Genomic DNA, 22,301 nt, shown 5'->3' on the forward strand with positions numbered 1-22,301 from the left:
CCAGAACAGCCATTTTCTTTCCGCTTTCGCGTAGCAGGGAGCAAGCAGGGAGGGCGAGTAGGCAAGTATTGGGCAAGTATTGGGTATTTATCATATTTATATGCCCTGGCAGCTACGCGCCCTAACCCAACAAGAACAAGAAGAAGTATTTATTTGCACTGTGGTATTGCCCGTATTGGGCAAGTAGCAGTTCTCTATATCAATATACCGTATCATACCTAGGGCCGCAAAATGATAAGTATTTCAGTTTCGGCCTTCCAAGTTCCAATTTAAGAATCTTCTTACAATTCAAAGGAATGAAATGGTGACGCTCCGACAGGAGGCTGCGTGAGATTGATAAGCATAATACCTAAGGGTATTTGATATCTGACATAGCCATACTATTGATTCACGGTGAGTCAGAGTGCAACACCCACAGGCTCTGTAACCGTGTTGCAGTATAGATGGCCTTGGTTGCAGTACTCGCCCAGCTAGGCAGGTATAAGACTATACTGAGACTGAAATGTAGCGCTACTAAAGTTGAGCCGCATCAGATATGGTATGGCCTTAGATGGCCTTGGTTGCCTTGGCAGTAGTCATAAAGAAGGTGTTGCACTTGTTTTGGAAACCAAGGAAAGGCGCCATACCTGGAGATGTAGGTTGTAAGTTTGTTGGTTGTAGGTGGTAGTTTGGGTGGAATCTGAAAACAGGGCACCCAGGGTGATTTGATCAAGGATTTTGGAAATCTCTTGGCCCAGTCATGACTCGTGTGACAATTAGACTCTCAAAGGCACCAACAAGGGGAGAGGATCTCAATAATCAGTTATCACGTGACTTAAAATGCCCTCCAGAGTCCAGCACACTATTTATAGATTCCACTGTGCTTTGTAGGTTTTAGGCTGTAGGGTAGGTAGGTTAGGTTAGGTCAGGTCAGGTCAGGTCAGGTTAGGTTACCGTTAGTTTCGGTCTGGTTAGAAAGAAGCATTTAGGTATAGGTAGGTATATGGATAATGGACTTGGGGTAGCAGTATGCTATTTGTTGTCCATGTCATTATTGGCTGGGAAACATGTAAGGGTACTCATTGAGGTTGGAGGTCACAGGTCACAGTTGGCTTTGAGCTGGAGGTGCTTATCTAGCTTATCTAGCAGTGGTGTCACCAGACACAACATCACCTGGTAGCTTGTTCCAGTCATAAGCCACCCTCTATGAGAAGAACCTTTGTCTGGCTTGATTGACTGACTGTTCCTTGTGTAATTTCATATGGTGACCTCTTGTGTTTGTCGTCCTCAGTTTGAAAAAAAAACTTCTCTCTCTTCACATTGAGCTTCCCTGACATGATCTTATAGGTCTCAATCAAGTTGCCTCTTTTATCCTGTCTTTAATAGATATGGTCTTCAGGACTTTTAGTCTTTTCTGGTATAGCCTGTGCTTTATAAACCCCTCACCAATCTTGTAGCTCTGCGCTGGATGTTTTCTAGGAGACTGATATCTTGTTGTTGTTGTTGTTGTTGTTGTTGTGTTTCCCTCCGGTCCCCCACTAGGGGGGCGTAGCCAGACGGCTCAGTTGGGCTCGAAAGCCGACGGCCAAAGCCGCCACCACGCCGTCGTCCTGTAGGTCGGTCATCGTAGGGTGGATCGTGCCCACTCGTGCCAGGCGGCGCCCCGCCAGCGCCGGGCAGCGCAGCAGGACGTGCCGCGGGGTGTCGGCCTCCTCTCGGCACACACGGCACAACGCGGCCGGGCACCTCACGGAGCCGCACTGCTCCAAGACCTCCCGCGCTGGGGGCAAGTGACCGTGTCGCAGTTGCGGACCGGCTACTGCCCCCTGGCACGAGCGACGCTCCACCGCCTGGAGCTCACCCCGGACCCTCTCTGCCGGGAGTGCGGTGCCGAGGACACCGTTCGCCACCTCCTCACCGAGTGCCCAGCATTCGCCACCACGAGACGCCGGCTCTGGGGGGGACCCCTGCCATCCCTCGACGAGGTCCTCTCCGGGCCGGCCGGCAAGATAGTCGACTACATCCGGCGGGTGGGGCGGTCCGAGCCGCCGCTCGACCAGCCCCCGTCCGATGCGCCTGCGGGCGCGTCCACGTGACGTGCGGCAAAGAAAGAAAGAAGCCGCACTGCTCGCATCCAGGCGTCGGTCGGCGGCCGATGCGGTGAACTGATATCTTGAGTCTTGACTGACTGATATCTTGAACAGCTTGGGACCCGCAGCTTGATATGGTAGTCCAGGTGTGGTCTCACATATGAGTTGAAGAGGCTGGTGAAGTTTGTTGCTGTGATTTGGCCAAAGGACCTCTTTATCATTCGGAGAGCTACCATTGCTTTGCTCGCAGCTCTTTGACAGTGACTAGTAGGTCGAAGGTCGTTTGTTATAGTCACCCCCAGGTCTCGCTCCTTATCTGTGACTTCTAGTTTGACTCCTCTAATACTGTAAAATCTATTTGGGTTTTGACACACCTGTTCATGCATCTTTTCCGCACATGTTATGAAAATTTCAGACCCAGGGCTTTCAAGGTCAGGTCACCAGGTCACGTCAAGTGACCTCACCTCAGAAAAATTTTCAATCCTCGTCAGAGCTACAGCGGCTGAACGATCGTCTTGAATCTTTCAGCGATTGATGAGAGTAACAGTATGTACAAAATGTATATCTCGGAATTTTTATATCGGTGACCTAAGGTCAGGTCAATTTTGCGGCCTCTCCATTTGAGTCCATTATAAGTCAATGGGACTTGGGAGGAAATTGAAAAGCGTCTGTTTGCACGAACGCTATTCTAGACACTCTCAAACATCGGAGATGTTGGTAAAATTGACACACTGAACCGGAAAATGGCAACTGACCCCTCGGTATGTCCCCGAGGTCATCTCAGGTCACGAACATAATCTAACAGTTTTTCGCTAATAACTTCTGATAGAGGCGTGCTAGAGCGCTGAAAACGCATTAGATGTGTTCGGCTCGACTTTGCGGACCGACTGATATGCAACATGACCTTTTCCGGTCAGGTCATGACCTTGACCTGAGGTCAAATTTTTAAGTTGACCTTTCAATGTCAACTCATAGTTCATTCGACGCGTCTCGACAAGAGGAACACGATGCTGGCAAAAGTAATGTCATGACTCTTTTGAGTTAAAAGTTATTGCCGGAAAACGCTTTTCGTAAAAACGGCTATTTTTTTAGTTTTTGCCCTCTGGAGGCTAAACCGTTGACCTGAGGTCAAATCTGAGAAGATTACTCAGAAAGATCTGTTAAAAGGCCTATCGAATGCGCTTTTCCGCGGCGCTGTAGCTCTATGGGTTCCCGAGATAGCCGTCGGCAGTTTCCAAAACGTTGAAATAGTCAACATTTTACAATAGTCAACATAGCCTTTGGTGACCTCTGGTGACCTGACCTTTGACCTGACCCAAAAAATGACGGAGTGTTTTCGTCTTTATTTTGGACGTTCTTTGGATTGCCGCTTACCGCGTGTCGCTACGTGGCCCAGGAGCCGAGTTAGAAGGGAGGGGGGGGGGGTGTTCAGACACCCCCCACCCTGGCCCGGCGCGGAATCTCGGAGCACCGGCCCGGCGCGGGTTAAGCACCTGCACCTCTGCTGATTACTAATGTCAGTTGTGTTTTAACTGGCATGCAAATAAGCTCATGTACTCTATGGTGCCTACAATTTTCATGGCAGTGCACATATGCAAGTTTGAAAACAGACAAAAGCTAACAATGGTAAAATTGAATTGTTTGCTGTCTAGTGGGTATTGATCTGGCTGGGCATAATATGAAGCCCACAATTAGGCTGACTCTTTTCATAGTTTTCACCGAGACATCAGCTTGATAAAGTTGCAGCCATGATTTTTTATTGGTTGGGTTTTAGAACAACCACTCAGTCAGACCCATCCGTATTCCATTGTTTCATACTTTTTTCTTAGTTCTTTACTTCAATATTATTGGACATTGTGAACTAAAAATGGATGCTTTCTTAGAAAGTGGAAGGTGGCATGCTATGAGCCATCCTTGCTAATTGTGGCATTGTTGTTCTGTGTTCACCAATCGACAAATTTGTGAAGTTATTATGGAGAGGTGACAAACACCGCAGGTACCTTTGATGACATGGTGGCTTTGTTTCAGATCAATGGCCTCTACAAAAGCCGGGCATACATGTGTGCTGTGCGATAAACAGTTGGAAACGAAAGCGGCACTTCAGGAACACTTCAGGTAGGTCCAGTGGTTAAATGTCTTGTCTTAAGATGAACGTCAATGCTGGATGCCTTCTGAAAGTGGTTATTATCAAGTTAGACACCTCCTGGGGGCGAGAAACGAGCGAGCGCGAGACAGCGAGCGTGACCCCTGCACATGCAGAAGGGCGAAGTGGTATCTCCAACTTGTGCGGGGCACCCATACCAATCGGCCCCTAACGGTGCACCAAAATTGATCGCACTCGGCCCTTATCGTTCTCAAGATGTGATGGCGGCGCCCTGCTCTTGTGCACGTGCAAATTTGGTACCAATTGACTTCTGCACGACACCCTACTAACCATTTCATAACAGTTTATTAAATTTGAGCGCAATCTGGACAGTAGTTCTCGAGATATGGAATTCTCGAAATCGGGACAGTGCCACTCCAACCGTTGCCCGGCGATTGCTTTGATACAGGGCTCTCAAAAGCGTTACTTTACCCTCGCCCTGGGGGGGGGGGGGGAGGGGGGGGTTGAAACGACCCCCCCCCCCCCCCTGATGTTTTTGCGATGAGTGCCGAACCATTAGTCGGATCGTGCTGAAATTTTCAATAGTCTCTGGGGCATCTTTTGCGCAACTTTTGGTAAAAAAATTATTTTCGGGTCATGGCAGGTCACCGAGCTATGACGTCATAATAGGTACAACCTCCTTCACAACCTTTGACAAAATTGTACATTCCGCGTAACTGGACGTGAGCTCATCGACAAGAACGAAACTATTCCGTGTGATTCATGTCAGATTTTCACAGCACATGAATCTTTACATTGTATAATGACCTTTCCAAGGTCAGCCAAGGTCAGTGACCTCGCGTTTTCACATGATGACCTTTGTGATATGAGCTATGTTTAGTGGGGTTTCTTGAGGTCCTGAATCCGAATATGTGGTTCAATTTTCACCTAAACGCCTTCAAAACTATTCGTTGACCAGTTACAGTCGTTTACAGGCAGACTTGTGATCAGCTCAGTTGAGCCGGCTCAAAAATCAGCTCAGCTCATGAGCCGGCTCAACATTTTGCCAAATTGTTGAGCTGTGAGCTGAGCCGGCTCAGTAATGCATTGAGCTGAGCTGCTGTCTGAGCTGAGCTTAATGAGCTTGAGCTGAGCTGAGCTGAATGAGCTTGAGCTGAGCTGAGCTGAATGAGCTTGAGCTGAGCTGAGCTGAGCTGAGCTGAGCTGAGCTGAGCTGATTGAGCTGAGCTGAGCTGATTGAGCTGAGCTGAGCTGAGCTGATTGAGCTGAGCTGAGCTGAGCTGATTGAGCTGAGCTGATTGAGCTGAGCTGAGCTGATTGAGCTGAGCTGAGCTGAGCTGAGCGAGCTGAGCTGAGCGGGCTGAGCTGAGCTGAGCGAGCTGAGCTGAGCTGATTGAGCTGAGCTGATTTAGCTTAGCTGATTTAGCTTAGCTGATCCAGTTCTAGTAGGTACACTGGAAGATGATGAGAACGGATAAAAATATAAAACCGAATGCAATGTGCATTGAATATTGATACACTATAAACACTAGAAACATGATAAACTGGAAATAATATTATATACAAACCAAAGACGTCACTAGGTGAAAGGCCATGTAGTTCGACACCGCAAACTGAAGCGATCGGTCGGGAAATCGCTACGTTCCTCTATTGCACCCCGTTCGCACCGTTGTAAGCCGTTCGGTTGGTATCCTTATCCACTGCAGCGTGATGTCCCGACCTGTGTCCGGATGATTCGATGTCCATGACCATTCAGCACACGCATTGCCGTGACGTCATTGGCCGGACCCCGACACGTTACGGAGATATGGGTGGCATTCGGCATTCGGCAATGGGTGGCATTGAATTTAACTGAGCGGAAACTGAGCTGAGCTGAACGGGAACTGAGTTGAGCTGAGCTTAGCTGAGCGGAAACTGAGGTGAGCTGAACTGAGCTGAGCGGAAACTGAGCTGAGCTGAGCGGAAACTGAGCTGAGCGGAAACTGAACTGAGCTGAGCGGAAACTGAGCTGAGCTGAGCTGAGCGGAAACTGAGCTGAGCTGAGCTGAGCGGAAACTGAGCTGAGCTGAGCGGAAACTGAGCTGAGCTGAGCGGAAACTGAGCTGAGCTGAGCTGAGCGGAAACTGAGCTGAGCTGAGCTGAGCGGAAACTGAGCTGAGCTGAGCTGAGCGTGAGCGGAGCGCAGCCGGTTTGAGCGGAACGTGAGCTGAGCTGAGCCGCGTTAAACTGAGCGGGAGCTGAGCGGGAGCGGATAAGACGGAGTTGAGCTGAGCGAGCTCACTTTTTTTTTGAGCTGTCACAAGTCTGTTTACAGGTTGATGCTCCGCTACTCTTTATCCACCGGGTTCCTATGGCTCAGCATTGGCAGCAGCCGCCTGGTACAAGTAGGCTGTGCCGCATGACCCGAGAGTGAAGCGGCACAGCCTACCCACACTGTATGACACCGGCTCGGGTCGCCTGGAAGAGCGATTTGACCGGACGCTGCGTTACACCGGCTGGGGAGGGGGGGGGGGGGTAAGGGTCAGGCCTGTCTATTTGGCTCGGCTCGGTGGATGAGGTGGGCTGGAGTGTGGTGTGGGGCGGGGGTGATGTGGGGAGTGAGTGAGCGGACCTGGGGCTGGGTGTGTGTGGTCACTTGTCGCATAGAACCGATCGTAATCCACCCTCCAAAAATTCGCTTTAGAGATATTCACAAAACCCAGGGGGGTTCAAACACCCATCTCCCAAGTGGGGTGCGGAAGGACAGGTAAGGGTCCATACGGTCTCCTCATGAATTGCAGCAAAGAAAGAAAACAAACCTGTCACCAAATAATCTTTCTGAAAAGTGGACTAATCGCATAGCCTCGGACACAGAAATAAACATCCAGCACGCGAAGCGTCTCGAACCGGGCCTCTCACTACCGGTCAGTTTGACAGTCTAGCACTCCTACGCTGAGCTACACCGGATGGTGCCTACGGCCGGGGCAAATTCTGGCCGGGCGGGCGGCGGGGCCGGGAGGTCGGCAGCAAAGCCAATGAATGTTTTTGTGGTTTCGGGTGCCGGTTACTCTAGCTTGGTGGAATGATGATGGATTATTGGCAAAACTTTCAACGTGGAGTCCCGGTTCGAGCCTCATCGGGGCACCGGCTACTTTTCCGAGTTACGATCTGGTTTGATTTTAGTGGTTGCGAGCCATTTATACGGTTTTATATCTACATATCGATTGTCGATTGATTGATTGATTCATTCATTCGTTTATTTAATACATGTCGACATTTAGCATACGAATTGACATCCAGGATCAATCCGATCAATCTACCATTTTCATAAGCGTATTGCCTAAATATCATGCATTTATGTGGCACAAGACCTATGGTTGCCTCGATACCGTGACAAATCACGTTTTGCACAATGCGCAAGTAAGTTATATTCGCTGGGTCTTCCGTGCATTGTGCCTAGCAAAAACAGGAATGCCATTGTTAAGCGACGCAAAATGTGCAATGCAGCAAGTGACCACACACACCCGGGCCCTGTTTCACCGGTGATAGCAGCACGCTGCTATCACGTTTCGCGAGCCGACGTCATGTCATGACGCCATACTGTTGACGTGATGGGCAGTTCCGGCGCACGATTGCCGCGACCTTGGCCGCGGAATTAAGTGACGTATGAGCCTTTAAAAGTAAGAGTTTATGCAGTTATGATAGTATATTTATTTACAATATATATTTTTTTAATATGATGTATTTAAAAAAAGTTGATTTTAAGGAAAATTTGGACGTAAACTTCGAACATTTAGTTGATGACGTAAAACAATATTGCGGCAATCGTGCGCCAGAATTATCCCTTACGTCAGCAGTATGACGTCATCACATTACGTCAGCTCGCGCAATTTGATAGTGGCGTGCTGCTATCACCGGTGAAACAGGGCCCCGCCCAGCCCCCATGGTCCACCAACACGCCCCACACCACTCGCCAACCACCGAGACGAGCCCCTCCCCCCGCGCTGGTCTGACGCGACAGCTGGTCTACAAAGCGCTCCACCCGGCGACCCGAGCCGATGTCAAACGACGTGGGTAGACTATGCCGCTTCACTCTCGGGTCATGCGGCACAGCCTACCGGTACCAGGCGGCTGCTGCCAACGCTGAGCCATAGGAACCCGGTGGATAAAGAGTAGGGGACCATCAACCTGTACACGACTGTACAAGGTCAATCCACGTCATTAAGGACCGTCCTCACCGGCGGCGGGTATGACCTCCTGTGTTCCCGGGGACTACGTCACGCCAGTTATAACTGAAATGCGATCAACTCTGCATCATTTTGTTGCTAATTCGTTGAGAAACACGGTCGTGAAAGTTTCATGTCGCTATCTTTCATAGATTCGTCAATATTGGCTACGTAAGTTGGAAAATTAGAGCTTTCCCCGAAATTTGACCTTTGACCTGCCATAACTGGGTCAAATATTGACTTAGGGCAGTGGTCGGCAGGTCATTCGGGGTCGTGCCCCTTTTTTGGGCGCCAGGCACGGCCATTACCCCCACTTACCAGACCCCATTGCTGACACAACCAAGTTTACTGAAATTCCATGCCTTTCTGGAACTCTTTGGGTATTTCTGCATTTCCGATGCATCAAATTTAAAACATGACACTTCCTCCACAAAACATTTAATATATCCCATTTAACCCTCGAACATATAGGGGCGGCGGGTGGTTTTTTCGTTAACCCGCGCCGGGCCGGTGCTCCGCGACTTCCGCACCGGGCCGGGGGGAGGGTATCTGAACACCCCCCCCCTTCTAACTCGGCTCCTGGGCCACGTAGCGACACGCGGTAAGCGGCAATCGAAAAAAAACGTCCAAAAGAAGGACGAAAACACTTCGGTCATTTTTTGGGTCAGGTCAAAGGTCAGGTCACCAGAGGTCACCAAAGGTAAAATGTTGGCTATTTTAACATTCTGGAAACTGCTGACGGCTAACTCGGGAACCGATAGAGCTACAGCGTCGCGTAAAAGCGCATATGATAGCTCTTTTAACGCTCTTGCGCCTACATGTCCTCAGATTTGACCTCAGGTCAACGGTTTAGTCTCCAGAGGGCAAAAACTCCAAAAATAGCCGTTTTTACGAGAGGTGCTTTTTTGGCAATAACTTTTGATTCAAAAGAGCCACGACATTACTTTTGCGGTTATCGTGTTCCTCTCCTGGAGACGCTTCGAATGAACTATAATTTGACCTTGAACGGTCAACTTGAAAATTTGACCTCAGGTGAAGGTCATGACCCGACCGGAAAAGGTCATGTTGCATATCAGTCGATCTGCATCGTCAAGCCGAACACATCTAAGGCGTTTTCATCGCTCTAGCATGCTTCTATCAGAAGTTATTCGCAAAAAAACTGTTAGATATTATTCGTGCCCTGAGATGACCTCGGGGACATAACGAGGGGTCACAGGTGCCATTTTCCGGTTCAGGGTGTCCATTTGACATGTATCCTGATGTTTGAGATTGTCTAGAACGGCGTTCGAGCAAAAGAGACGCTTTTCAATTTTCTCCCATTGCACAGTGGGAATTTTTCCGATCTATCGCGTCTTAATTCCATTTTTTATTTTTTTTTGTGTCAGTGGGGCTAAGAAATATCTGAATTTTTCATATATGGCATTGTTTTATCTGTATGTCCACAGCAAGACTAGGAAAAATGCGCCCAAAGTTCACACTCTTGCATGATTACTCAATGGGCTCAGTAAGGCCCGAAAGTATCTATAGCTCAATTTCATTGTCCTGTCCTGTTGGTTTAATTCTTGCGAGGTCTTAAAGTTGCATATCTTCTGAAAGGCACCTTTATTAGGAATGGAATGGCAAACAGAAAGTATGCTGCAACCTTACTAAGGTCACAAAAATGCCATTTACAAAAAAAAAAAAACCTTACAGACACCATATTGAAGGAATGGTATTCTAAATAAATGTAGGAAATCAACAATGTTTCCACACTTTTCCACTCCGAAACATATCCTATCGAATTCGCCACTTTCTCCTGCACAAGACAACGCCTTAGTTTGGCTGCCGGAACTTGCCTGAACACGGAATATTCACATTAGAGTATCTCAATACCCCATTCTAGGAGCGCTAGGGCAAACAGCACGATATAGATAGGTATGTTCCGGACATAGGCGAATAATTTTACTTCGTGATTTATATGATGCATATCGCTGAAAGTTTCAAGGCAATCGTTCACTCGGTGTAGCTATGACGAACATTCTAATTTCTTCAGAGGTGAGGTCACTTGACTTGACCTGGCGACCTGACCTTAACCCTCGCCGGCACAGGCCATTTTGCGTCCTTCGACGGCACAAGGGGGATGGGGGGGGGGGGGGTACGACCCCCCTTCACGTTTGGCCCCTGTTCGAGCTAGAGCTTCGCGGAAAAAACGAGCGTGTTGTCCGTCAGGAGAGGAAGCCGATGATACGCAATTTTAAGGTCCTAGGTCATCGGTTGACCTTCCAGGTTAGGTCAATGACCCGAAAACCGGGAAAATCGGGACCTGTTAGAAAGTCGTAAAGTGTGGCTGCTATGTGGTTTCCCAGGGTGCTGATCACGAATATCGTGTTAGTTTTGATCAAAGATGATGTCTTTAAGCATTTAGACCAGGTCGGGCAAGGTCAGGTCAGGTCAACCAGTAGAGGTTGTGACGGGTATTCGTAATACGTGTCAACCGCCTCTGACAGCTTCGTAACATGTTACGAAGGCACCAAAACTGCTTCATAAATGTTCAAATGGTTACTAAATTCGAATTCAGCAAAAAAAAAAAAAAAAAAACTAGCCTAGAAACATGTAAAACTCGAAAAGGGAACCGAGGTCACCCGAGGTCACCAAAGGTCAATGACCTGACCTGACCTTCAGGTGACCTTGACACCCACCCTAATGTATGGGAGCAACATCAAATCACATGTTTGAACGTTTGAAACCACGAAAAGCTTGCAAACGCGCGGCTATAATGCGAGCCGACATACGCCGAATCGCGATTCCGGTCAAACATGGTGTCGGAAAAGAGGTCACAGGTCAAAGGTCATTTGGGTCAGGGTCATGACATTGTCAGGGTAGGTGTAAAATTGATCAATGCGAGGGTACTGAAAGTTTCGTCGCGATCGGCCGCTTTTTACGCGAGTTATTCGCGAAAAACCTTAGGGGGGGGGGGTTACATCAACACCCCCCCCCCCTGTGCCGGGGAGGGTTAAGAGCGACCTGGGTCTGCAATTTTCACAACATGAAAAGATGCACGAGCAGTTGTACAAAAAAAAAAAACGGCGGCGCTCCGCGTCGCCGTTTTTGAGATATCTACGAAAAATCGCAGGGGGGGGGGGGGTGTTCCCTGGCCCAGCGCGGGTTAAAAGCTCACTTAAAAGGCGTTTGGATCACGACCAAATTGTACCCTCGAGCCAATCATTTTTCTTTTTACCTGCCCGGAAAATATCATGACCTGAGGCCAGTTTTACCAACAGAAAAATAGTCGCCTGCCACTGAGCTGCGAACCCATTCGTTCTGAGAACAAACACGATGTGAGCATTAAATCCTTCCGCATCTAACAAATTTATCTGACCTGGTAGTAAGTGACTAGATTGTTCTGTTAAATGAAGAATCGACAGCATGGCCGGTGCTTTAACCCGCGCACTGATAGGGTCTGCCGAGCAACGCGGTCTGATGGGGGGGGGGGGCATTTTGCACCCCCCAAGATCTCGAGAACCACGCAACATAGCGACAAGCGGCAAACGGTGTGGGATAGTCCCAACGGGGAACAACCTTGTGACCCAATTTCATTGACCTTGGTCTTACCGATGGCGTCACAGGTCAGGTCAATTGTCGAATTTTCACCGTTTACAGGCATTTCAAGAAATGCGTTGTAAAATCGAGTAAAATGCATGTCAGTGAGAATCATCGATGGAGAATTATCCACAAAACACATAATTTGCAATATGAGGTCACTGATACCAGGTCAGGTCACAGAGGTCAGGTCACTGAGGGTCAAAATATGAAAATATCATGTGTTGCATGTTTTATGATCCATTTTACATGACAAATGCGATTATGTGGGTCAGGCAGCCTTTGGGGCCAGTAAAGGTTATGTTCTGGTGAAGGTCAGGTCAAGGTCAAGTCAAATAAGGTCAAATTTCAAACTTGGTATTTTTGCATAAAATGGGTATCGATTCGATGCAGCTCGTCACGGGGAGTCTTTGGTGGTCTTTGTTTTGCGCTACGTGTTCTAGAATTGCTACAAATTGAGTTTAAAAAATTTGACATCAATTTTCAAGTTTTTTTTTCAATATAACTTGGCTAAAAAAGTAGGTATCGATCTAAAATTCGGTATGTAGATAGAAGAGCGCAGGGAATTTCATTTATATAGCATTTTTTCGAAATTCGAAAAAAAAATGGAATTTTTTGAGTTTTTCTTAAAAAACATTTTTTTTATTTTTGGGGGTCAAAACCCCAAATTTTTTAAAATCCGAGATAGCAGTTATGTACCGCCGTCTTTTCCCTACACGACCACATAAAGAACTTTGAAATTGCTTGTTAACCCGCGCCCTGCTGGAGGGGGCAGATTCTGCCCCCTCCCCCTGTCTAACTTCCGAACCGAAGGTCGTAGAAAGACGGGGAAAACGGCAATCGAAAGCTCTCAACAAGGCGGATCTTAAGAGCCCAAATGTTTTGCTTAAGTAGGTCAGAGGTCAGGTCAAGGTCAGTTCAAGGGTACAAAATGCAAGTTTCTACAGTATCGACCTTGCACCGTAGTTAGTTGCCGAAGAATGGACTGAGATTGATTGCCCAAAACGTGTTCTTAGACTACCGAGACAATATTCGTTACATACAATGTCATTCAAAGGTCAAGGTCAAGGTCAGGTCAGGTCAGGTCAGGTCACCAAAAACAAAATATAGAAAATGGCATGTGCGACACATGTTTTATGGGTCATTTTACTCATAAAATTCAATAGGCACACTCAATAAGTGATATGGGCCACCTCTGGATGAATTTCAGGTCGAGGTCAGGCAGTGTCCCAAAATTTGTAGATGTGGGTGGGAAACGACATCCAAATGAAAATCATTTTCCACTCTCACCTCCAGTTTTCAAGCCCAATTTTCCACTCCCAATCCACCGAGAAGGAGCAATTGCGTGAATGGTTGTTTTGCATCTGTCACAATTGTAGATAGATTTATGTTTTTGATCATTTTCCCACTCTTTTTGGACCTTACCTGACCGACAATTTTTCACTCTCATCCTTTTTTTGGTCAGCAATTTCCCCTCTGACACCCAAGCAAAAATATAATTTTGGGACACTGAGGTCAGGTGAAGGTCAGGTCAAGTGAGGTCAAATTTTGAAGTTGGTTGTTAAGGCCTAAAAAGGTGTCTATCTGATGCAGTTTTTTTCACGGCGAATCGAATGGTGCTATTTTTGTTACCTACGAGGTCTAGAACTTCCAAAAAAATCTTTTTTTTTCAAAATTTTGTGTGTCGTGACGTCATAAAATTTTGATTAACTCCCACATTTTTGAACCGATTCTTCTGAAAATTGGTATGTAGGTGCACATAGACCACTTCTCTGACATATATTGCGTTTTTTCGATATACTCAAGATTTTGGATTTTATAATTATTTTCCCCAAAAAAAGTCAGTTTTTTGAAAAAATTTGGGCCAAAATCCAAAATTTTCAAAAAAAAACCGAGATAGCCATTTGATAGACAATGTAGAATCACGTATAACCTTTTTTGTTACGTCGTGATTCCTTTTAAAATGAAGATGTTAGCGGCGTTTGAAATTTTGCCGTTTTTTAGGCGAAAATGTCGAACATGACGTCACTAAAACGTCAATTTCTCAAAAATTTCCGACGGATTTTGCTCAACTTTTTAGGGAACGTATCAAATTGATGTATGATAAGGTACTGAAAGTTTGACGTCGCTGGCGTAACGCGCTTAGAAGTTATTGGCGAAAAACGGGAGGGGGGGGCAGATTCTGCCCCCCCCCCCCAGCGGGGCGCGGGTTAAGTGTAGATTTTGTGAGCGTTTCAAGATGTCATGTTTTTTGCTCAGTTATGCTAGAACATGACCCAGGTTGACCTCAATAACTCCTGACCTGAGGTGACCTGTAACTTGAAATATTGTGTGAAGGTGTCAAGTTGATGCCCGGGAAGGCACTGAAAATTTGGCGGCTCTGTGCGCCACCGTTTTCTCGCTATTTAAGAAAAACCACAGGGGGGGGGGGCGGGGGGCAAAATGCCTTCCCTCAGGGCGCGGGTAAATGGCAGAAATGACGTCATGAATTAGGTGAAGCAGTAATGTAGGTACATGACAGTGCGAAGGTTCCTAAAATAATGGCCTCAGGCAGCTCAAGAAGCGATGCAAGAAGTTTGCAGTCGTGTTTGGTGACTTGTGAAGGAATAGTGAACACCATGTAAAAATCGAATTTCTGTCACATATAATTCATGGTGATGATCAGAACTTTTCGACACCCCCTCGTATAGTAGCCAATTACGGGGCAGAGGGAATGTGGCTACCCAACAAAAAAGACTGCAGCTCTATCGGCCCAGTGCATTGGTTGCTGAGCTGTAGGCCTCTCAAAAGCGCTACAGGCCGGGCCAGGCCACTTATGCTGAGATGTTTCAGTTATATTGAAGAGACTCGCTTGCGCTCGCTCGTAATTCCTTATCTGTCGTTCGTGTGTTCGTTTGTGAGCTTGCTGTTGTTCGTGTACTAAGGTGTTTTATAGGCTAGTTCTTCGTCTGTTATTTGCATTCCTTTTGGTGTTGATCAATGCGTCGTGAAATCACACAGTGAATAATATCTCTGCACGGGCAGGGACCATGCCAACGGTAAAATCAAGCCTCGCCAGCGGCGGACGGGGAACCGGGTGCCGCAGGGTGGCCGCCGGCCGGTCTCTGCCGGCGCGCCCCCGCAGCAGCGCGAGCAGCAGGCGGCGGCGGCGCACGACCACGACGAGCCCGCCTGGCAGTGCGACAGCTGCTGTGAGTAGAGCCGCCCGGCGCCCGCCCGGACCGTAACCGAGGAGCCGCCGGCCAGCCGGTCCGTCAACAATCATACAGCACATGTGTCAGTATAGTTTGCATATGATAGATGACTATATGAGTGGATGATGCACGTATGTCGGTATGGTATGGCCCGTATGACCTATATCATATGGTGTGTCTGGTAGGAACTGTTGTTCCTTGTGTTTCGTGTGAAGTCGCAGACATCAGCAGCGCTCTCGCTGTACCGCCGACCAGGATTTGGGAGGTTGTACTGTAGCTTCAGCGAGCCCTTTACGGTAGCGGTAGCTGTTCTTGTGTGACCGTGACGCACAGTGTGTGCGAAACATTGCGGCGGTTTTTGATAGGTACCTTTTTGGTAAATGATAGCGGGTAGCTCACAGGACTTTGTTCCAGACCAGGTGAACCTGGCGCGGATCAGTGGGTGGCGTCCCCGCACGGGTGGCGGCCCGGCACAGCTCACTCCCACTGTGCTCAGAACTGTGCGGCGGCGGCGGCGGCGGCCTCCGCGCGCCAGATGGCTGATGTGTGCCGTGCTGTGTACTCGGAAGGGTAGTAGGGGTATGGTCCATCTGGGGACTAGCTGCGGGTCCGGCCGCTCTGACCGCCTAATTTGTGCCGTGTTCGCAGCGGAGTCGTTCCCCTCCGTGACTGCCGCCATCACGCACAAGTTCAAGATGCATCCGGACAGCTCGGCCAAACACTTTTGTCCGTACTGCGGCCAGCAGTTTCCGCTGAGGGTGAGCTGTCCAACATCTACAGATAGAGCTGTCCTCTTTTTCAAAGCACCATAGCATAGAAATATTCGTTTTGTTCAATATAGTGATGTATTGATGCATTTGGGGGAGGTCGACTCCGGTCAGGTCAGCTCTCCGGTTGGTGGTCACGTGTCGCTGTGTGCTGTGCCGTATCACACGTGTCGCTGTGTGCCCGCTCGGTCAGGTGTGTTTCGACCTGCACGTGAAGAGCCACAGCGATGAAAAGGTGTCGAGCGAGGAGGCGGCGTGCTCCGACTGCGGCGCCGTCTTCTACCAGGACAAGGCCAGAGAGTATCACTACAAGTCGGTCCACTGCAGGTCAGAGCTCGCCCGCCGCCCGCCCCGCCCGGCTGTGAGGGTCTCGGCGCCATTAGCCCGCTCCATGTCATCGTGATCAGTTGCTATTGCTAGACATTCACTCATAGTTTATGTACATAGTTCAGGTAAAGGCGATCTCGATGTTTCGATTTATTTTGTTTCGTTTTGTTTCTCTGCTCATTTTTTTGCACTCTCAATGTTTTCCTTGCTCACTGCTCAGTCCTGTGGTCGATACCGATCTGCCTCGGAAAACGTCCATGGGTTATCGTTACGCGTTACACGACTACGACGGCGTCGTGACGTCTCCTGACACCGGTCTCGGCGCGCCGGCAGGTCTGTCAGCATAGGTCAGCCCAAGTTCTGTCCGCCGCCCAGTCTGAAGATCGACGTGAGTCAGTCGGGCGAGCTGCGCTCCTGCTACTACTGCCACCTGTGCGGCTCCGAGTACACGGTCAAGTACAACCTGGTGCGCCACCTGGAGCGACACGAGCCCGCCGAGCGCAACACGGTGCCCAGGTGCGTGACCGGGGGCCGGGGGTGAGACTCGGCCGGCCGGACAGAGGGCTGGGACCCGGCCGGACAGAGGGATGGGACTCGGCCGGACAAAGGGGTGGGACCCGGCCGGACAGAGGGCTGGGACTCGGTCCCTGATGTGTGAGACTCGGTCCCCACTCCCCAGTGTTTAAGATTCGGTCCCGTTGTGTGAGACTCGGTCCCGGTATGTGAGGCTCGGTCCTGGTGTGTGAGACTCGGTCCTGGTGTGTGAGACTCGGTCCTGGTGTGTGAGACTGGGTCCTGTTGGGTGGGACTCGGTCCCGTTGTGTGAGACTCGGTCCTGGTGTGAGAGACCTTAGGTCACGTGACCTAAGGTCAACTTTTGACCTTTCGACCTTTCGAGGTCAACATACATATATTTCGATGCGGATCGACGAGAGGATCACGATGGTGCTATTAGTTTGTTCCTAGCTAGGATACCTTGAAAGTTATTCGAGAAAAACTTCATATATATGTAGTGCCGTAATTTTGACTTCCTTTTTGCTCCTGTGACGTCATCTTTGACCTGAACTGAAAATGACCTTTGTATAAATTATAGACCTTATCCGTTTGTACCCTGCACCGTTTACCGCTTGTCGCTATCTTGCTTTATTCTCGAGATCTCGCTGTCGCTCCCGCTCGTAATAATGGACAGGTTATAAAAATGACCTGACCTGAGGTCAACGCAGGGCGATATCCACTTTTTTATTTTCGCATATGAATGGCAATTGATAAGGCTTTAATCGTCATCAGACAAAATTGCAACTTTCAGTGGGGAAAATATCAAGGTCACTCTTCGAAAAATAGGCCAAAAGGTCACGTGATCAAAATTTTCAAAAATTGAAAACCCGAGATAACCAAAATGTTTGTTGGCTGATTTTGAGTTGAACCATATACAGTTTTTATGTTAGAAAACCAATAGTTTCTGAGTTATAGGCCGCCAAATATAGGGCTGCAGCGCGACCTGCTGGAATTGCCCGAGGCTGTATCTCGGAAACCGTTGTTCGAAGAAAAAAATCCTTGCCACAGCTGGCTTACCCGCCCATCACAACCCCTTACACCAGTTTTCAACGAAAAATAAAATATGAGGGTGCAAATTTAATTTTTTATTTGTCGATTTGTCGTGGAACGTCGTGGTGTGTATGTGCAGCCGCAGCCGCAGCTGTGCGGTGGCGGTGGCCTGGTCAGCCGTCACCCTCGCTCAGCCCCGTCTCTGACCACGGGCGGCCGGGTCCGACTGCCCCGGGCTGCCACTCGGCCGCCAGTACATAGCCGGTACGCCGGCCCGGGTCACTGGCCTGCCGCCACCGCGCCGCCCCATACACCAGGATATTTGTTTATTTATCTGCTGTAGATCGCTGTGGGATCAAGCAAAGTTCATTATTATCGGTAATTCGGTACAGAGCTGTACGCTGCGCCCTGTGCATGCGGTCACAGTTCATCAAAATACAAATACAAATACATGTATAGGAGGATAAAACATACTAGCTAGATAAAACAATACACTGCATAGAAGCAGCCGGGTGATGCGCCATGAGAGGCGGCATGTAGGGGAGAGTGGGGCAAAGCGGCCACCCTAACGCTTCTCACGATGCCAACGCTTGATTTTTAAACTAGGAAAGATTCTTTCTATACCAATGTGATCCCTATTAAGTTGCCTTTTATTTCAACTGCGTTTTATTTCCAAAGGCGTTCACATATGAAAGATATTGACAAAACTTTAAACCTATGCATATTGGCCACTTTGCCCCATACCCTGGGGCAAAGCGGCCACCGGCGTCTTCTCAAGTCCCGATATGAGAAACAAAATAGTTGCCTCGTGTACGACTAGGGTATTTGATGGTGACAAGGTTAAGCGAGGATGGATGTTTACTTTATCATCTTCCACCTGTTGGTAAACAAAGAAAGGATTTTCATGAAAATAAACATTTAATTGCATTATTTGGTAACTCATGCAACTTAAAAGTGGCCAAAATGAATGCATGACGACACATTTGAATATAAATAATGTTTTTAACCAGATGGAAGCAACTTATGGCCAATTGGGGGGGGGGGGGGTGGCCACTTTGCCCCGGCCACTTTGCCCCGCGCATACCGTCCGAGACAAAAATATTCCAGCTTAGCTATTAGTAGGGTAAAAAACATTAAAATTGGTAGAATACATGTACGATAACCATCCAATGCATGGACAAGAACGCTTATAAAGATTCGGTTATGGAATAACATAACATTTAAAAATTGTAAACATAGTTGGTAACCTGGCATGAAATGCTTTTCCGTGTTTCACAAAACAATGGTGATGGGCCTGAAACCCCGGTCTGGCTCATTCGAACGACCGTGAAGAGAAGTATAATTGGAAACCATAAATTGGAACTGACGCCAGCTATGAAGGGCTAAAACGATGGGTGGCCGCTTTGCCCCGGGTGGCCGCTTTGCCCCACTCTCCCCTATGCACATTGCACACTAGGGTTGTAAAAAATGGAACAGTATGCGGACTCATGTATCATGTGTTAAGATATTCTTTTCTGAGTCTTACGAAGAAGAGAAGGAAATAAAAAATATTAAAAAGAAATATACCTACCACTTTCTTCAAATAAGTTTTTTCCGCTACTGTTTGATGGTTTTTTATGCATAAAACGATAGGTAAAAGAACATAATTTATACCTATTTACGAAAGGAATTTTAGAAAATAATTTCATATAGAAAGAACTATTTTCCATCTTTGTTAGGGGCTAAATATTGTTTGCAGCGGAAGCTTATTACGACTTGACCAGGCCGGACCTGTCATGGTTCGTAATCGTAATTCAAAACCACGTGTACGTGGCTTTGAAACCACGCTGATACGTGTCGTCAAACTTTCGGAACACCCTGTAGAAGCTAATGTCACACGAAATAAGGCAAGAGCTAGGCGCCTGATCTCTAGTGTTGTTCCCCGCTGCTGTGGTGTGACCGCCGGCCGGCCGATTTCAGTGACATGATCCGCTGTAACCGCTGCACCAGCGTGTTCTACAACCAGCGGGCCTACACGGCGCACCTGCTGCGGCACCGCGAGGGCGACCTGTTCGTCAGCACCGAGCAGCAGAGGTGGGTGTCTGTCAGCAGCAGAGGTGGGTGTCTGTCAGCAGCAGAGGTGGGTGTCTGTCAGCAGCAGAGGTGGGTGTCTGTCAGCACCCAGCAGCAGAGATGGGTGTCTGTCAGCAGCAGAGGTGGGTGTCTGTCAGCACCCAGCAGCAGAGATGGGTGTCTGTCAGCAGCAGAGGTGGGTGTCTGTCAGCAGCAGAGGGGGGTGTCTGTCAGCACCCAGCAGCAGAGATGGGTGTCTGTCAGCAGCAGAGGTGGGTGTCTGTCAGCACCCAGCAGCAGAGATGGGTGTCTGTCAGCAGCAGAGGTGGGTGTCTGTCAGCAGCAGAGGGGGGTGTCTGTCAGCACCCAGCAGCAGAGATGGGTGTCTGTCAGCAGCAGAGGTGGGTGTCTGTCAGCACCCAGCAGCAGAGATGGGTGTCTGTCAGCAGCAGAGGTGGGTGTCTGTCAGCAGCAGAGGGGGGTGTCTGTCAGCAGCAGAGGTGGGTGTCTGTCAGCAGCAGAGGTGGGTGTCTGTCAGCAGCAGAGATGGGTGTCTGTCAGCAGCAGAGATGGGAGTCTGTCAGCAGCAGAGATGGGTGTCTGTCAGCAGCAGAGGTGGGTGTCTGTCAGCAGCAGAGGTGGGTGTCTGTCAGCAGCAGAGGTGGGTGTCTGTCAGCAGCAGAGGTGGGTGTCTGTCAGCAGCAGAGGTGGGTGTCTGTCAGCAGCAGAGGTGGGTGTCTGTCAGCAGCAGAGGTGGTGTCTGTCAGCACCGAGCAGCAGAGGTGGGTGTCTGTCAGCAGCAGAGGTGGGTGTCTGTCAGCACCCAGCAGCAGAGATGGGTGATGTCAATGTGCCGCAATACGAGCGCCAAAATGTATTCCACTTTCGCAGGCTACTTACTTGTGGATATAATTGGGAAGCTTTGGTAGCGTCGAATAGCCCGATATCCTTTTTTACGCACGATGCACATTTTAAGACACTTTCATATGTTGGTCCTTATATGTCAATTTGTGAAAGTTGTCCTTATATGATAGTTGTGTCAAAAGAAAAATCATTTCTTGTAAGATTTTATTCAAAACAACACATTAGCTCAGTCTGGAATGGCAGCTCTTTTCCGATGCATCCCCATAAGCATTCTTGTAGCGAGGTGGTGGATTAGGCGAATAAACCGCAAGAGGTGCTCTCTTGGCACCCAGTAAATGGTCGTATTCCCTCGCGCCTAACTATACGAGGTGCTATCAAAAAGTTACGGGACTCTGCTGTTTCCGTTCGGACGGGGTGACTGGTGGCTACCTGCACATAGGGATATGGACTAGCATTCATTGGGGCGTGTCGGTGCAAGTTTCGAAACGCTACGATTATTCACTATTCAGTCCTGTGCAACGCGTGTTTGAGTGACACCCTCCGGACGCCGTCCTGCGATGGAGACGATGGACCTGAAAATCGAGCAGAGATCGAACGTCAAATTTTGTGTGAAGCTTGGAAAAACAGCGGCTGTCACTCAAACACGCGTTGCACAGGACTGAATAATTGTAGCGCTTCGAAACTTGCACCGACACCTCCCAATGAATGCTAGTCCATACGGTTGTTTTTCAATAGAAAAACACAATTCTAACGAATAGTGTTTGTCTAATGAAGAAACAACCTGCGGTTATCCCTATGTGCAGGTAGCCACCCGTCACCCCGTTCGAACGAAAACAGCAGAGTCCCGGAACTTTTTGATAGCACCTGGTATAGTCATACCCTCAGCCGTTGTAACCGTCCCGGTGTTTTCCGGTTGGCAGTGTGCAGTGTGCTGTGCTGAGCGGTGTGCTGTAGCTGTGTGCTCCCTGTCCGGCAGGCTGCAGGTGGTGGACAGGGTGGACCAGGACCTGGACCTGACGCGCATCCCCAGCGCGCTGGACCGCTACGTGCCGGGCGGCGGAGCGGCGCGCACCGCCAGCCGCGCCAAGCGGCCCGCCGAGCGCGCTGACGACACGGCCGCCAAGTCAGTGCGCGCCAGCTGATGGCGCGGCGGCGGCGGCGCGCGCCCGAGCGGCGAGCCGAGCCCGCCGCCGCGCTGTGCCCCGCGCCGCCCGCCCGGAACGGGCTCCCGTCCTCCCCCTCGAGTCATACTCACCCTGTGCTAGGTCACCGATGTTTCTCTGTTAGCCATTAGATAATATTTTGTCTATAGTGTTTTTTTTTTTGCAATGCTGTACTCACCATTTCCGAAGTTGTTTTCGAACTTGGGGAGATAATTGTAAAGATGTATTAGTGCTAACGTCGTGTAAATAGCCAGATGTTTGTATCATGTCTGTTTCATTGCGAGGCCAACGATGTCGCCTCTGTCAATATCATCTGTGCATGGAAAACGCGTGTGAATTTAACGGGTAAATCAGACCCAAGAGATTATTTTGCCCACCGGCTGGATCTACACCTTTTTAGCCGCGATTTAAAACAGTTGAACTCCATTTTAA

General features: G+C 48.9%; 1 protein-coding gene across 3 annotated transcripts; it reads left to right on the forward strand.

The window, feature by feature from the left end:
• Positions 1–27: 27 nt before the first annotated feature.
• Positions 28–22,196, forward strand: LOC122387859 (zinc finger protein 672-like). Of its 3 annotated transcripts, none has more exons than XM_043378441.1 (8): positions 28–61; positions 4,098–4,184; positions 14,982–15,148; positions 15,800–15,909; positions 16,112–16,245; positions 16,579–16,761; positions 19,750–19,863; positions 21,683–22,196. In XM_043378441.1, the coding sequence occupies exons 2-8, from the start codon at positions 4,102–4,104 to the stop codon at positions 21,846–21,848; spliced, it is 957 nt and encodes a 318-aa protein (XP_043234376.1). In that variant the 5' UTR covers positions 28–61; positions 4,098–4,101; the 3' UTR covers positions 21,849–22,196. The 3 variants fall into 3 exon arrangements, with proteins under 3 accessions (XP_043234376.1, XP_043234395.1, XP_043234385.1); XM_043378460.1 differs by having other exon boundaries at positions 29–393; XM_043378450.1 differs by having other exon boundaries at positions 29–72.
• Positions 22,197–22,301: the final 105 nt, after the last annotated feature.

This window comes from Amphibalanus amphitrite, unplaced genomic scaffold (genome assembly GCF_019059575.1).
Source record: "Amphibalanus amphitrite isolate SeventyFive unplaced genomic scaffold, NRLGWU_Aamphi_draft 000017F_arrow, whole genome shotgun sequence".
NCBI lineage: Eukaryota > Metazoa > Arthropoda > Thecostraca > Balanomorpha > Balanidae > Amphibalanus > Amphibalanus amphitrite.

Coding starts and splice junctions, on each gene's coding strand:
- LOC122387859 (XM_043378441.1), top strand. CDS start 4,102: ATGGCCTCTACAAAAGCCGGGCATACATGTGTGCTGTGCGATAAACAG. Junction 15,910..16,111: donor GCCAGCAGTTTCCGCTGAGG/GTGAGCTGTCCA, acceptor CCGCTCGGTCAG/GTGTGTTTCGACCTGCACGT. Junction 16,762..19,749: donor GAGCGCAACACGGTGCCCAG/GTGCGTGACCGG, acceptor GGCCGATTTCAG/TGACATGATCCGCTGTAACC.